A 14,524-nucleotide genomic window follows, 5' to 3' on the forward strand; every position below is an offset into this window, starting at 1 on the left:
CGCTTCCCATTTTGCAGTAGGAAGTGATATTGATTCATCTGTTTTAGAAAGCATTCTGTATATTTTGGATAGTAATTTGGGGGGTTTTCACTGTGTAATTGTGTAACTTTTTTAGCAGCGTCTTCCTGAAATGCGCCAACAACATTGAGAGTAACATCCTCCTCTCTGCCCCTTAATGCTTTCTGGTCACTATGGTAACGCATAAATATCTCTTTCAAAATCATAACCACTGGGCGACGTCACAGTGGTTACATCAATCTTTTGCTGATGGTGGGATTGTCTGTCACATCTAAATTAAGAGGCTTTCTCATTCGTTCCTGTAAATGAGCTTTGGCTCAGATTTGGTTGAGGTTGTGATGAGGATGTGGATTTATGTTTGTGCTCCAACACAAAAACAACATGGGTCTTGCAATATTTAAGTTTGAAGATCATTTTTACACTGTGTAAAATCTTTATAGTTGGATTAATGACACAAATGTGAGAAGAACAAAAATGACTTTTCAATTTTATCAAGTATAAAATGAGGTGAATACGGGATGAGAAGCCCACTTTATTGTAGCGTCATTGTGGCGTGACCAGACCAGATTTTTCACATACATTTTTGGGCTGGTCTGAATTGCCCTAGTTCTCCTAGAGGGGGAAACAATAAATTACCACCAGTGCTGTTAAGTCTTTGTTAACTGAAGTGCTGATTGTTGGACTTGGACATCGTTGAGAGGCTAGCCATTGAAAGTGTTAAAGTGCACCACTCTACAGACTGCAAAGTGCCTGTGTGAGTGAGTGTGTGTTTGCTGGGCACCATTTCAGCACCAGGCAGCTTATGCCAACTGGCTCGTTTTGATGGCATGTTAGGTTGAGAGAGGCATACTTTACAGGAATCTGGGACAAGGCAAAGCTGGTGAATTTTAAGCACACTGTAGTGTATGGCTATGGTCAACGTCAAGCCTCAATAAGCTGCTCTGATAGACTGACATTTATCATGCTAACTAGAGAAGAGAGATGTTTAAAATACTGATTTAGTGGTGTGATTCTCAAAAGGCTTTTCAGGAGGAAGAAGTTTAATCCTGGTCCTTTCTTACTTCTGCACGGCTGCAGCCGGTTAGTCACTGTGTGAAAAGAGCGTCAATGTCAGATTAGTGGTTTTGGAAAGTTACAAAATGTTGAGTCACAGTTTTCTCAGTTTTGACATTGAAAAGGTGTGGGGAAACAGGGATAAATAAAGCTCAGACAATATGTGCTCCTGTGGATCCATACATCTGTTTTCTTAGCTGCTCATCCCATCAAAGGTTGTAAGACCCATCACACTGAGACACACCGAAACACACACACTCACTTTCATCAATTAAGCTAACAAACATCTCTTCCGATTGTGGGAGGAAGCCTGAGTACCTGGAGGAAGGCAGCACAGAGACAGGATGGGCACGTGAACAAAAACACGAAGATAATTTCCCGAAAGGTCAAACTTAGCTGCCAAAGACCTTCATAACAGGAATCGTGCTTTGATACATAATTTCCTAGTTGATTAAATGGGAGGAAGAAAAAGGAAGTAGGGAAATATTCAGAAGATGGTGAAAACCTTTAGTGGGCAAGGACAAACTCTATTTTTTAAAAGAATAGTGTCTGTGTTTAAAGGAAAGCTGAAACTCTTAATCACATCGTTCAGTTTGCAAATTGTAACCTTAACTTTGCGCACAGTGTAACAAATGTAACAAAGGTTGTTTCTAGTGTGAGGGGACGTTGTTGCAGTATTTGTCTGTTGGTCCTCTGCCCCTCTAACAATCCATATAGACCCGTCTCACTGACAGGGGTTTCTCACAGATGGATTCTGCTTGTTCAGTCCCATGTTTGTACGATTAGCTAACCTGTGTGTGCATATAGAGGACCCTCTGTCCTCACTCATAGCTCGCTCATGACCAGCCAGTTAGATCTGGCTGGTCATGGATTCATAAGTTCTCTCAGCAGCACTACAGAGCTTCTATCACACTTTGGAAAGGCAGTTAATTCAACTGTAGCTAAGTCAAATTGTATACATATGTTTCCTTGATGTGATTAACTTCACATTCTGTTGATGATTTTGGTTAAATTTGAAGTATTTTAAACATTTCCCTTTTTTTCTTTTTTTCGGAAATTTTCCCAATTCGGTTGTTTTTCTTTTTTTTTTTTTGACCTTTTATGCAGCTCAGATTGTTCGTCGAACAGTTACATATCGTTTGTCTGACTGTGAGAGAGAACTGTTTTAGCCACGTAAACAGACGCTCTTCGTTTGTGCGTCAGCTTCAGACAATTCCTTATGTGATGGGATGACCCTTTATGACTGTAGTGTTACTTTCTGAGGAGTGTCTAGTTCCACAAATTATCTTATGTGAGAGGAGGATATCATTCGCTCGCCAAGCTTATTCGTCTCTCCGTCTGTGCAGATTTCATGTCATCTTTATCTTGACGAAAGGCAGGAGACTGAAATATGCATTAAATACTCCTGGTATCAGTCGCTCATTGCAGATTGAATTTAATGCAGAATTTTCAACAATAAATACTTGTCGGCTGTGTCCTCTCTTGTGGCCTTTGCCATGATGTACTGTGTTATTTGGCCCATCAGCCAGTCACCTGTTGCTTATGAGAGAAGGCAGAGTCTGCACATCATTCGGCTGACTTATCGCTCACCTCTCATTACTGTGGTCTGCAGCAGTGTGAGCTAGCAGAGCTGGGATTCAGTGTTAGGTTAGCATATATTACTGAAGTAAACATCTCTGCAAATGTTACAAATGCAGTCATGTGATCTTCATTTCTTGCCTCCCGGTTACGTTAATGCTCAAAAAGTGCAACATTTTGCAGTGGCCTTGCTCACGCTATTTCCAACAGCTTATGGGCCCCCTTGTAGTTGCCACATTGGTTTGTTTTGCGAGATTGTGGTATCACCACAGACCTGTCAGTGTTTTTTTTTTTTTTGTTTGTTTTTTTTTCTTTTCGCTGTCACAGCTGACCCATCTGCGTCCAATAGGAGAGGTGCACGACAAGCCGGAGCTACACCCAAGCACGGCTTGTGCAAGCAGATCCGACTGCACTTTTGGTGTGTGTGATCCTTCACGAGTGTTTGAAGGAAAGTTTTGTTTCATTTTTAGTGTGGCTTTTTAATCAAAACTACAAAACTGTATCTGTTTCAAATATTGGTCATCAATCTTTCTGATTGCTACTAATAATAAAAATGCCATATCAGCCAATCACTATTTCATGCAAACAAAACAAAGTGACTTTTAGATGCAAGAGAGTGCGGCCGTGAACCATACCACCATATCAGTGTTTAATTTCACCATAAACACTGATCACCCTGACAGATTAGGGTAACACTTCCTCTCGCCGAAAAAGGTTTCCCCTCCATGTTAGAGGCAAAGAAGTGCACCCACTGTGAATACGTCAAGTCCACAGGATACCGTTTTAAATTGAGCCCATTAAAGTTGAATAGTGCAGTTTGTTAGCTTAAACTTTGCTTTATGTTGTTTGGATTGACTTGATGCCAAATTGCTTTGTTTTTTTTAAAGGAGTCAGTGTTTTCTAGTGAAGATTTTCTGTTTGGATGTGTGTCACACAGATACAGTATGTGAGCACATGTCTTCCATCAGATTCAAGGTTTGAAAGGAGTTGGGGAAGCACAAATAGTTCTGGATAAGTCAATAAGAGGCAGTGAGAGCAAAGTGGATGGGGAAGTGATAGATGGAGCAGGTCAAGAAAGTGTGAACTTGATAATAAAAGAACTGCTGAGGAGGAAAAGTGGATGAAATGAGATGAGAAATTACCAGACAGTAGGACACATGGGATGAAAGGGAACATGCGGATGGATAGATTGGAAAAATAGGATCACGCAGAGGGGACGCTTGGTGGATTTAATTAATCACTCTTTTTGGTTTTTTTGGTTTTGCTCGACTATGTAAAGTAGTAGTCTGTATGACAAGAGTATTGTGTGCTCCAAATGTAAAAATGTGTAGGAAGAGCTGGAAGGGCTCGAGGAGAACAAGATGTTCGAGGTAAAGGGAAGGAGGAGGGATGGGCACTTAGATGCAAAGGGGGCTGGTCACAAGACAGTTGGGTGTCAGCCTACGAAACATCTGTATAGTATAAGCGAGGCAGAGCTTATTCAGCCCTGATCTGATCAGTGGAAAGCGAGAGCCTCCGTCTGTGTTTGAACGCCTCTCAGAGTAAGTTTATTTGCAGTTTGTTCCTGTACTTGTTGTGTTTAAGAGGAGTTGTGCTGTGAACTTTTGAATTTCAAAACTTTGTGGGAAGATGCCTCTGGCTTATTGTTGCTGAAGTGTTAAGCTGCTCTTTGTTGCTGCGGTTAGTTTGTGTTGTAAACACAATGGAATGACTGAGGGGTTGTTCACGTTGCATAAATTAGAAAATGAAATTAAGCTTTTATTGAAATTTGTGTATTAATTAGATTTTCAATCTGAGGTTGTTTGGAAACTAAAAACGGGGGGTTTCTGAACTATAAAAAGGTCGTCATGTGGAGTAGGTGGAGAATCCAAAAAATGAAGCAGCAGCGTAATAAGCTCAGTTGCTCTTTTAGTTAGTGCCCTAGTTGGGAGTGAGTAGCTGTTGGCCTGCTCGTGCCAGCTTGTTCTGACCTCCTCCTGGCAGAAGCTCCAATTGTTTCTTTTAGAAATAGCTCATCCTACTCCGAGTTTGTAAGGCAATTCATTTACAGGACGAGTTTAACCAGTATATAAATAAAGTTACCAGTGGGAAAAAAAACACGTGTAAATACTTGATATCACAGGCTATGCATTGCTTTTAAAATGTATAACAAAGCTGCAAGCGCAGCTGAGAGGAGAGGTGAGAAATGTATACATTTTAACCAGGTTAAACAATGCATCGTGTGAAAGAAAGTGGAGGATATTGAGGCATTCACAAGACTCGGTGCTCACTCTATTACATGTGAATATGTAAATACAGAAAGAAACAAATGGCTGCTGATAATAACACGTCGGAGATTTTTACTTGTGTAACCTTCCATTTGTCATCTGCACATTGCAGACCTGGTGCTGCACTAATCCAACACTGAACACGAACCCCAAGATTGTCCATCGAGAACCATGACGGCCATCAATGCGCCTCGGGACAAGTAAGAGGAGAATTTTTAAACGATTTAAGCTGTGCCTTTGTTGGGTTTTATCTTGGCATTAATATTCTCTGACTGAAATTTGGTGGAGTCCCAGTGTATATATTGTTGCGATTTGTTTGTTGATACTAACATGAATGACTTGATTGATGTGCCTTCATGCGAACTTCCTTTTGCTTCTTTCCCAGATACAATTCAGTATGGCTCATTTTCTTTATCCTGGGCTTGGGAACCCTCTTGCCATGGAATTTCTTCATGACGGCAACAATGGTAAAGTACAATTTTAATCTTGTAATTGCGAGAGCGTCTGCAGGCCAATGTGGTTTATCTCTAGATCAGGAGACAGATGGAAATAAAAGGAAGAGCCCTGGTGGTGCCTTTTGTGGTTAACAAGTAGTTCTTTGAAAGGTTAGGCTTCACTAATGGGAAGGTTGGCAAAACAAAGGCTGGTGTACCTTTCTTTTTTTAATACACTTAATGTTAGTGGCTGTCACACATCAAAGTTTCAGTTGAAATTAAAATGAGATTGCTCAGCTCTGCTTGACACCATCAGGAAACTGTTTGAGTGTAAAAATCATGTTCATTCAGCTTAGTTTGACTCAAAATTTTACCCTCAGTCTGTTGCAGGAGTCCTACAATAAAAACTGCACCCATAGTTCAGTTTTTTCTATAAATTACATTCATGTGACATAAACCTGTGACTCCATATTAGTGATGAATTGCAGGAGAACCCTTGTGGTAAACGTGTGTTCTTCCCTCTGTTATCTTCAGTACTTCACCAGCAGACTGAAGGACGTGCCCACTGTGCACTCCTCCAATCAGACGGCCAACGTGACGGCCGGAGACTCTCGCAATGTGCTGGAGTCCAAGTTCAACAACGTGATGACGCTGTGCGCCATGGTGCCTCTGCTCATCTTCACCTGTCTCAACTCCTTCATACACCAAAGGTATCGAACTACCGTCAGTCTAAATAAAAAGCTCGACTCATTAAAAGGCAAACTGTAAATATTTCTACTGAAGCAAGAAGTGAGAAAAGATCTGAGGGAACACGAGTTGGGGTTTAGTGGCCACAGTATTGCATTATAATGAAATAACAGCACTAGCTTTCGGTTTCAGTTTAGTATCTTTTCTCATTTTATGGCACTGAGACATTTTTAATTAGTATATTTCATGTTTTTCAAACATTTTTGCCCTTTTGTTTTAATTGTGATTAACCCTTTAAAAAAATGTTTTTAATTGTTATAAATATCGACAGTCTCCAGAGAGTACACCAGTAGCTAATATTTATTAATACAGCATTTTTCTGAGGCAGAATTTACATTTAGATTTTTCTTCAGTGGTTCACAGCGCTTATGTCTAATCTCTGGGGAGGTATCTCTGCTGATACAATCGTCATAACGACAGTAACCAATCACTCACAAGGCAAGCTGTCTAAACAGTTAGCCTCAATGGAGCTAGTATATTAGGAGACCTCCACATTCATCCATCAGGCTCAAACTTTTAGTTGCTCGAATTTCTAATCATCTTCACTACTTACACAAGTTCAGTGTAATATAAATCCCCTGGTGTAATAACTCAGTTATAACTGTTTTCTGTACTATGAAGTAATTTTACCATAGCTGTTTTTTTTTAATTAATTCGGAGAAGATTGTGTACACAAGACTTAACACGCACAGTGTAAACTTTTCCCGCCCTTAACCTTCAGTCACCCCGTGCCACTGTGAGTAACGTGATCCTGTTGTATGAGCTTATGTTTAGTGTGTTTGGTTTAATTAGAGTAGGATTGAGAAAAATCCCGGGTGGCCCTTGACCACAATGAACCCTTCTCCTGCACTGCTTACTCAGGAATGTTATTTATGTTCCCTACTTTATGTATCTTCTTTACCTCTTCCTGGTTTGCTGTACTTTGGTTTCCCTCTGTCTCCCTCTCTTCCTCGGTTTCATTTCTCAGCATTTTTACCACTTAGTTTTTGCTTTATGTGCCATTTCTATGTACTGCTGTTCTTTCAGAAAGACACAAAAATGAGCTTAAGATGGGGGGGAAAAAAGGGCTTAGTCACTGCAACTGACTCAAGCACTTCCGCTTTCTTGAAATTTGCATTTCTTTGAAGAGCAGTAACTGAGTGATGCTTGTGTGCTTTCAGTATGGGCGTTTTTAAATGTGGTTTTTCTTTGTTTCAGGATTCCTCAGAAATTGAGAATCTCAGGCAGCTTGACTGTCATCCTGGTGGTTTTTCTGGTGACAGCGGTGGTTGTTAAAGTAGAACTGGCTCCTCTTCCCTTCTTTGTCCTGACCATGGTCAAAATTGTCTGCATCAACTGTGAGTGTCTAGTGCTTAAAAAAATGCACAGTTCTTCAGAAAAAGTAGGCTAAACTAGCCTACTTGATAACAAGAGCAGTGTTGGTACTTTGATTGTGTGCATTCACCTGTAGGCCATGTAAACCTTTTGTTTGTAAAATGCGGAGAAAATGTTAAATGACTTTGTTGAAGAAGAATAAAGTGAAAAACGTAATTCAGTAAATCTAAATTTAAATAATACTAGATGAAAAGAAACAATAGAGAGCTTAAAATGAGTGCAGGTAGTGTGGGAGGAGGTTTTTATGAAGTTTTTCTACATCTCTGCTTGGGGCAGTGGAGTTGAAATGGATGTTGGATAAGTGTTCAGCTTCGTGTCCTGTAAGTGGTGCAGAGGACAGTCAGGATCCATTAAATGTCCACATCCAGTCAATTACATGACCTCTTTGCCAGCTGATGGAGGAATAAAAAAAGCATATATTGATTCAATCTAGATTCAAAAGACAAAACAAGGACGAATTACCTCAGCAAGCGAAACAGATTCCAGCAGCTAGCAGTTCAGAATCAGGGTCACAAAGCATCACTTCTGGGATCACACCACCTTTCAGTCCCAAAACATTTCGTCTGTCCGCTCATATTAGTGTCCCTGTTCAACCCCAAAATCCCTGATTTGTGTCAGTCTCAATGCAACGCTCTAAGGCTTGCTCAAGGCCATAGAACTACTGGTGAAGATTCGTCTTTGTCAATAATGTAATACAAGGAAAAACCAAAAACAGCAAGTAGAATTTAAAAAGAAAAAAATTAGCCATTTCACTATCACTCAAATCAAAATGAGCCAGAAAATCAACTTTTCAGGTGACAAACTGATTAAAATTTAAACGTTGGTACAGAGGACAATCAAATTTCAATAATTATCCACAGCCACAGTTATTTAGATCGGCGGTCCCCAACCCCCGGGCCACGGACCGGAGTCGTTTGGTACCGAGCCGTGAGAGTTGAGGCTCAGGTGCGAAATGTATGGTTTTTAGGGTTTTTAGCGTCATTTTGTTATCGTTTTTATCGTTAACTCAGTTTTCCTGGGACTTTTCACGTGTGTTATGAATAAATCCTCATTTTTTCGGTACCGGTACTAATTTTATTTTGTTGTATTTATCCGCGACACCTTAAAGGCCGGTCCGTGAAAATATTGTCGGGCATAAACCGGTCCGTGGCGGAAAAAAGGTTGGGGACCGCTGATTTAGATGACCTCTTTGTCAGATGATGGAGGGTTGAAAACTGTATGTTGATTCAAACTACATCTAAATGGCAACAGCAAGAACGGGGATCTGGGGGTAAGGGGGGTACAGCAGCCAAAACATGAGGATGTGACCAACAAATTCATTTAAAATCACACACCAGGGGTACAAAAAGGGGAAAAATGACACAGAAGTAGTTCAGTTAAACAGAAAATGTGGGGAAAAGGCCTCAGAGAGTTTTCTGATTTCTGCACGTGCCAAAGGCAAATGAAGATACACAGCTTGCTGCACATCTGCAAAGAATTATCCTGCATTAGCAACATAATCATAAATTTAAGAGCCCAGAAACAGAAAACTAACAATTATAAGCTTCATGAAGATATCTGTATTAGAATAAGAATTTAATTCATGGCCTTATTTCCATGTTGAAGTCGTATAACTGATTATTTCTGTGGATCTTTCTTTGATAAAAATCGTCCCCTGAACATGTTGGGAAAATTCACACAGACAAAGATACACAAGCTGCGCTCTCACAGTGTTTGCTTGTTTACAATAAGTCACAGAGCAGCAGGAATGAACTTACCCCCCCTCCTTATCCCCAGTGGGCCAGTCCTGACCCCCAGATTCGCATGTGGAACAGCCCATCGTGTTTGCTTTAGAGGGGAGGACACGGTGACTTTGAGGCTTTGATATCTGCGTCGGCACATTCCTCTCAGTTTCACACGTTTCGAGATTTCTGCAGCTACTAACTCGTTTGTAACATGTTGTAATGCGGAAGGAATTTGTCTGGAAAGTCTGTACTGACAAAAAACCTTTTTTAGGGGAGACAATTAAAATGATAGAAGTGTTATGCAACACTTAAATACTTTGATCAGAAGGATGTTGTTTCTCTCTGACATGCTTGTTGGCTATAACTGTGTAGATGTGGATCATTTTTTTGTGTTTCTGTGTCACAGTCACTCTGTAATTCCTCAAATGTGTTTTTCTCTTTTTTTCATCCCTCTCCAGCGTTTGGGGCGATTTTTCAGAGCAGTCTGTTCGGGCTGGCTGGGATTCTACCTGCCTCTTACACCACTCCCATCATGAGCGGACAGGGGCTGGCCGGCACCTTCGCTGCCTTCTCCATGATCTGCGCTCTGGCCAGTAAGTCTGGGATTAAACAATATACGGGGGTCATTTCTTATATTCTGAAAAAGTTCTGACCCTCCTCTGAATCGGCTTACTTTTTATGTTCATCAACTTTAAATGAAGCCATGAAAAACTTTAGCTTCTGTAACTTACCCCCAAGATGTCTACTACACTGAATTGCCCCCAAAAAACAAACAGACAAGGTCACTGCCACAAAACACCAGACCACTACAGCTCCTCTTGCAGGTGGTGAACCCATGTGGTTTATTTGAGCAGGCACTTGCCAACAAGGCCAGGGTTGCAGAGTGGTTTCCCCCTTATCCCTTCTCCAAGTGAGGGAACTTAGTTTATACAGGATCACCACATTTTGTCTTCACCCAAAACCAGTTTGCTTTGGGTTACCCTATCAAGGGTCAATTTACCCCACAGTTCATGCTCCTCCCCCAACATGGCGATTCACAGAGTAAAGCACTTGTGAAGCCACGGTGCCAGTGGCTTCAGTCTGTGATGCTTGAGTGAGTGAATGTGTTCTTCAGCCCTATTAATGTCCCCTGAGTCTGTCCTGTCCTTTAGAAGGTATGAGGGCTGGAAAAATGATGTGAAATTAAAGGCACAAGATTTCAGCCCTTGTGGACTTCAGGGGTCTGTAACTCTGACAATGTTCATAACGAGAATGTAAAAGTTTCTGTGGCTTTATTAAGTGTTCTTAAGTTATTAGAGAAATAAATCAGCTGATTCTGAGGGACTTGGGAGGAACTGATTCATTTTTCATGAAATTATCCAATAATAACAAAACACACTAATGACTGTGTGTGATTGTCTTCAGGTGGGTCAGAACTGCAGGACAGTGCTTTTGGTTACTTCATCACAGCTTGTATTGTGATTCTTCTGGCTATAATGTCCTACTTCATTCTTCCCAAGATGGTAAGGCCTCAATCTATAAATAGAACTTACATTTTTTCCTGGTTTTCTTCCTTTCTAGTGCTTTTTATTCACAAGGTATTTGTTTGAAAAGGACGTTTTGATTGATGGCGAATAAAATTCAGTTTCTCCGGGAACAAGCTGCTCATTTTTGTCCTGCTGGTTTAGTGGAATCAGTTAATTATGGTTTTTGTTAACAGGAGTTCTTCCAGTACTACATGGAGAGCAGTAGATCTGCACCATCAGCCGATGAGGAGAACAAGATGGACTTGCTCAAAAAAGGTGCTTACCGAGCCTGCTCATTATAAAAAAGGACAACAGTGTGAAACTTTTAGATGTGTGCAAAAAGGAAGCGGCAATGAAGCTAATGCAGATGTTTTAGTCAGAGGGTTAAAGCTAGGACACAGCTTTTCATGTTATGCTACGTTATAGTCCGCTTGTACCGTAGAGGCTGTGCTGTCACAAATTTCTGCCTCTTGGATGTTACAGATGCAAAAAAGCATAACGCTGTTGTAACTCAGACTTTGATTCTGGCTGTGCAAATTCTCAAGAACTGACATCACATGGAGAGCAATAAAGTTCAACATGTGTACCCTGCTAAATCAGATTCTCGAAATTCTGTCATCTGTTTTGTATTTTTCCATCTTAACCAGCGGTCTCCAACCTTTTTGCGCCACGGACCGGTTTATGCCCGACAATATTTTCACGGACCGGCCTTTAAGGTGTCGCGGATAAATACAACAAAATAAAACCAGTACGGTACCGAAAAAAAAGATTTATTCATAACACGCGTGAAAAGACCCAGGAAAACTGAGTAAACGATAACAACATAACGCTGAAAACCGATAAAAACCCTGAAAACCATACATTTCACACCTGAGCCTCAACTCTCGCGGCCCGGTACCAAACGACTCACGGACCGGTACCGGTCCAAAGCCCGGGGGTTGATCTAAACGGTAGTTTTAACAACATTCTGCTGAAATCTAAACTGATCCAGAATCTCAAAACCTGCAGATTCCACAAACCTGTTTTCTATTAAGTGCAATCTGTAGCTCACATGTGCTGTTGGCTCCATCCTCGCCTGTTTCCTACGATGAAACACTTTGGAAATTGTACTTTTGTTTCTCTTGTTAGATTAGACAAAGACATTATTTAAAAAGATTGCATGTGACTGGTAAATGGGATTCAGACTGCAGGGCTTTATCTCCATCCAAGGCTTCAATCTGCTTGCTTCATACAAGTCTTTCTGCCAGTGTAATTACAGGCGTGGCAGCCACTATTCCTAAGAACCCCCTCACCCCCCCACCCCAACTTCCTGTTAACTGTTTAAACACACAAAGACGGTTTAGAAAACTGCTCTTTTTTCGCTTCTTTATAAAGAGCCAGGCAAATGATGCTTATCAGCTGAAAACCTTTAAAACCTTTAAACATTCAGCTGATGTGTGCCTACCTTTGCCCACTTTTTTAATGCTAGAAGTGAAAATAAACCCCCTCCTCACTTCTGCACAGCTGCACATATGATGATGAGGCTGCACGATTAGCATTAAAGCGGGTGAACAGAGCTGCAGGAATCCAGGGTGGAGGTGGATTCCTGCAGTTCTGGAGGTTTTAGAGAAAATAAATGGGAAGTCATCTTGTTTCGGGAGTTCTTACCATGTTTGCTTTGATGTGAAAGATTATTTTCTTGAGTCAGTGTAATTTTATAGGGAGTAGGAGTACCTAATGGGAACCCTTTTGTCATATAAGATGTAACAATGGGGATCTTGTGTGTACACCCACTCAAATATAGTAATGATGCTCTAAACTCCAGGTGCTGCTTGACCACTAAATAGTTTGTGGTTTTTTCCCCTCAGAACGTGAAGCTGAAAAGCGGCCGGTGGTGAATCTCATGGAAGATGAGACCAAACCCACCTCGTCTGTGTTTAACATCTTCAAGCAGGTGAGATGAGAACTTATAAGGCAGAAACTCCGGTTTTGTTACCGGCAAAACTTTTGAGTCTTTTTTTCAAATCATAAATATCGTGTATTGAGTTGCAGAAGCTTCTATCACATTAACTAGTTACTACTGAAGCTGTGCAGCCAGCAATCTCATTACAAGTCGGACATTATCTGTTCCATGCGAGCATTTTCTACCTGTGTGACAGACTGGTTACATAATATTGATAAAGCTCTTCTTGTTCTCTCTAATCAGATTTGGGTGATGGCTCTGTCTGTGTGCTTCATCTTCACTGTCACCATTGGAGTTTTTCCAGCCGTGACCGTCGATGTCAAGTCGACAGTTGCTGGTGAAAGTGCCTGGGGTGAGTCTGCAGGTCCCTTTCATACAAAGAGTTACTGTTACAGTAATCAGTGAGCCAGGAATTCTGAAACTCTGATATTGGAGTTGGATGACTGCTAAGAATCTTTAACTCCTAAACTCCAGCAGTAATGGAAACTGCTCTCAACTTCTTCTCTGAAAGTGGTCGTTACTGTGGATTTTTTGTTGGACACAATTTCCCCAGAAGGATTTGTCTCCTTCCAGGATTGAACTGGGAATCATTTGCTTACCCATTAACCTCCAATCATGATATGGGGAATTTTTAAGGCCTGGACAAGTTATTGAATTTCATTCGCCTTCCAGTTCTTATAAAAATGAAATAATCATGACAAGAAGATTACAAAAACTGATCAGATCCTATCTCCTAGGGGGTGCCTGCTGGTTGATGTGGATTCCAAATGTCTGTTTTTTGAAAGGCTTTTAGTTCAACGTGCTATGAAATTGCTGCTCATTTTCTCTGTTTTCACACACGAGCTGTGTTTTTAGAAATCACAGTGTTTCCAGCAGTGCTGCGGAAAATATCCAGAATTCAGACTTAAGTGTTGTAGAGTCACTAAACCTGACAATTGTGCTCATCTGCATAGTTTCATTTGAAAATATTATGGGCGAGACTTCATTTATGAACTTCAGAGCAGCTTGTAAAATTCCAGAAATTACTTCCATTTAAACATCATTTTTCTATAAGGTTTAAAGTGTCACCAGATCAGTTTTAGAAATTACTTTGGTGTTCTCTGGATCCCTCCGTAAAAGTGAAAGCAAACTTCACCTCCTCCTCTTAAACCAGCAGAGGTTTAATGGATTCCTGTGTATTTTTATTTGAGGAAAGCACCTCTGCAGTCTTGTTGCTCTTGACTACAGTTGGTTTGTTTTGATCTCTTTTCAGAAAAGTACTTCATCCCCGTGTCGTGTTTCCTCCTTTTCAACGTGATGGACTGGGCTGGCAGGAGTCTGACGGCCATCTGTATGTGGGTCAGTAAATCACAAATGAGATTTCTTACCAAAATTACCAGTGAGGCCACATCATGAAGCTAAAAAAAAAAAAAAAAATCCACACTGAGTTGAAACTTGTTTGCTGTGGAGCCAATTTTTCAGGTTTCAGGTGAGTGCAGAGCCGGCTTTGTTTGTTTGTGAGCTCGGTCCAAATAGCTGCACGGCCAAGTTAACAAGCCTTTATCCATCAAAAACTCACACATTGAAAGTATATAATACACTACTTAAGCGTGTTTTAACCTGTACAAATATGCAGCGATGACAGTGACCAGTGCTTGAACCAGATGATCAAGTATTCTTGATTATTAACTCCTTTAAATGCATTTACAAACAACATTAACGAAAGCCTCTGGCTGCATAAAATGTTTGCCCTTGTATGAATAACTGAGTCATGAAGGGAACGATGGAAAAACAAAAGACGTTCAGGGACGAGCTTTTCTGCTGAGATCAGAGGTTTGTATTGGAGGAAAGAGTGTGTGTGTGTGTGTGTGTGTGTGTGTGTGTGTGTGTGTGTGTGTGTGTG

The 14,524-nt window shown here is 40.8% G+C and overlaps 1 protein-coding gene across 4 annotated transcripts in view; it reads left to right on the forward strand.

The window, feature by feature from the left end:
- LOC102290610 (equilibrative nucleoside transporter 1) overlaps positions 1–14,524 on the forward strand; it is a 50,420-nt gene that overhangs the window by 31,281 nt on the left and 4,615 nt on the right. For 3 of the 4 annotated variants that reach the window (XM_042220312.1, XM_042220313.1, XM_042220311.1), the window contains exons 2-11: positions 5,029–5,116; positions 5,302–5,383; positions 5,885–6,060; positions 7,295–7,434; positions 9,654–9,788; positions 10,600–10,697; positions 10,895–10,976; positions 12,548–12,633; positions 12,886–12,994; positions 13,895–13,980. In XM_042220312.1, the coding sequence (XP_042076246.1) occupies positions 5,088–5,116; positions 5,302–5,383; positions 5,885–6,060; positions 7,295–7,434; positions 9,654–9,788; positions 10,600–10,697; positions 10,895–10,976; positions 12,548–12,633; positions 12,886–12,994; positions 13,895–13,980 (1,023 nt within the window). In that variant the 5' untranslated portion in view covers positions 5,029–5,087. Of the gene's footprint in view, positions 1–4,059; positions 4,191–5,028; positions 5,117–5,301; positions 5,384–5,884; positions 6,061–7,294; positions 7,435–9,653; positions 9,789–10,599; positions 10,698–10,894; positions 10,977–12,547; positions 12,634–12,885; positions 12,995–13,894; positions 13,981–14,524 lie in introns of those variants that run through there. The other variant, XM_042220310.1, reaches the window with a different exon arrangement.

This window comes from Haplochromis burtoni, unplaced genomic scaffold, assembly GCF_018398535.1.
Source record: "Haplochromis burtoni strain Fernald_Lab_line unplaced genomic scaffold, NCSU_Asbu1 Contig_46, whole genome shotgun sequence".
NCBI lineage: Eukaryota > Metazoa > Chordata > Actinopteri > Cichliformes > Cichlidae > Haplochromis > Haplochromis burtoni.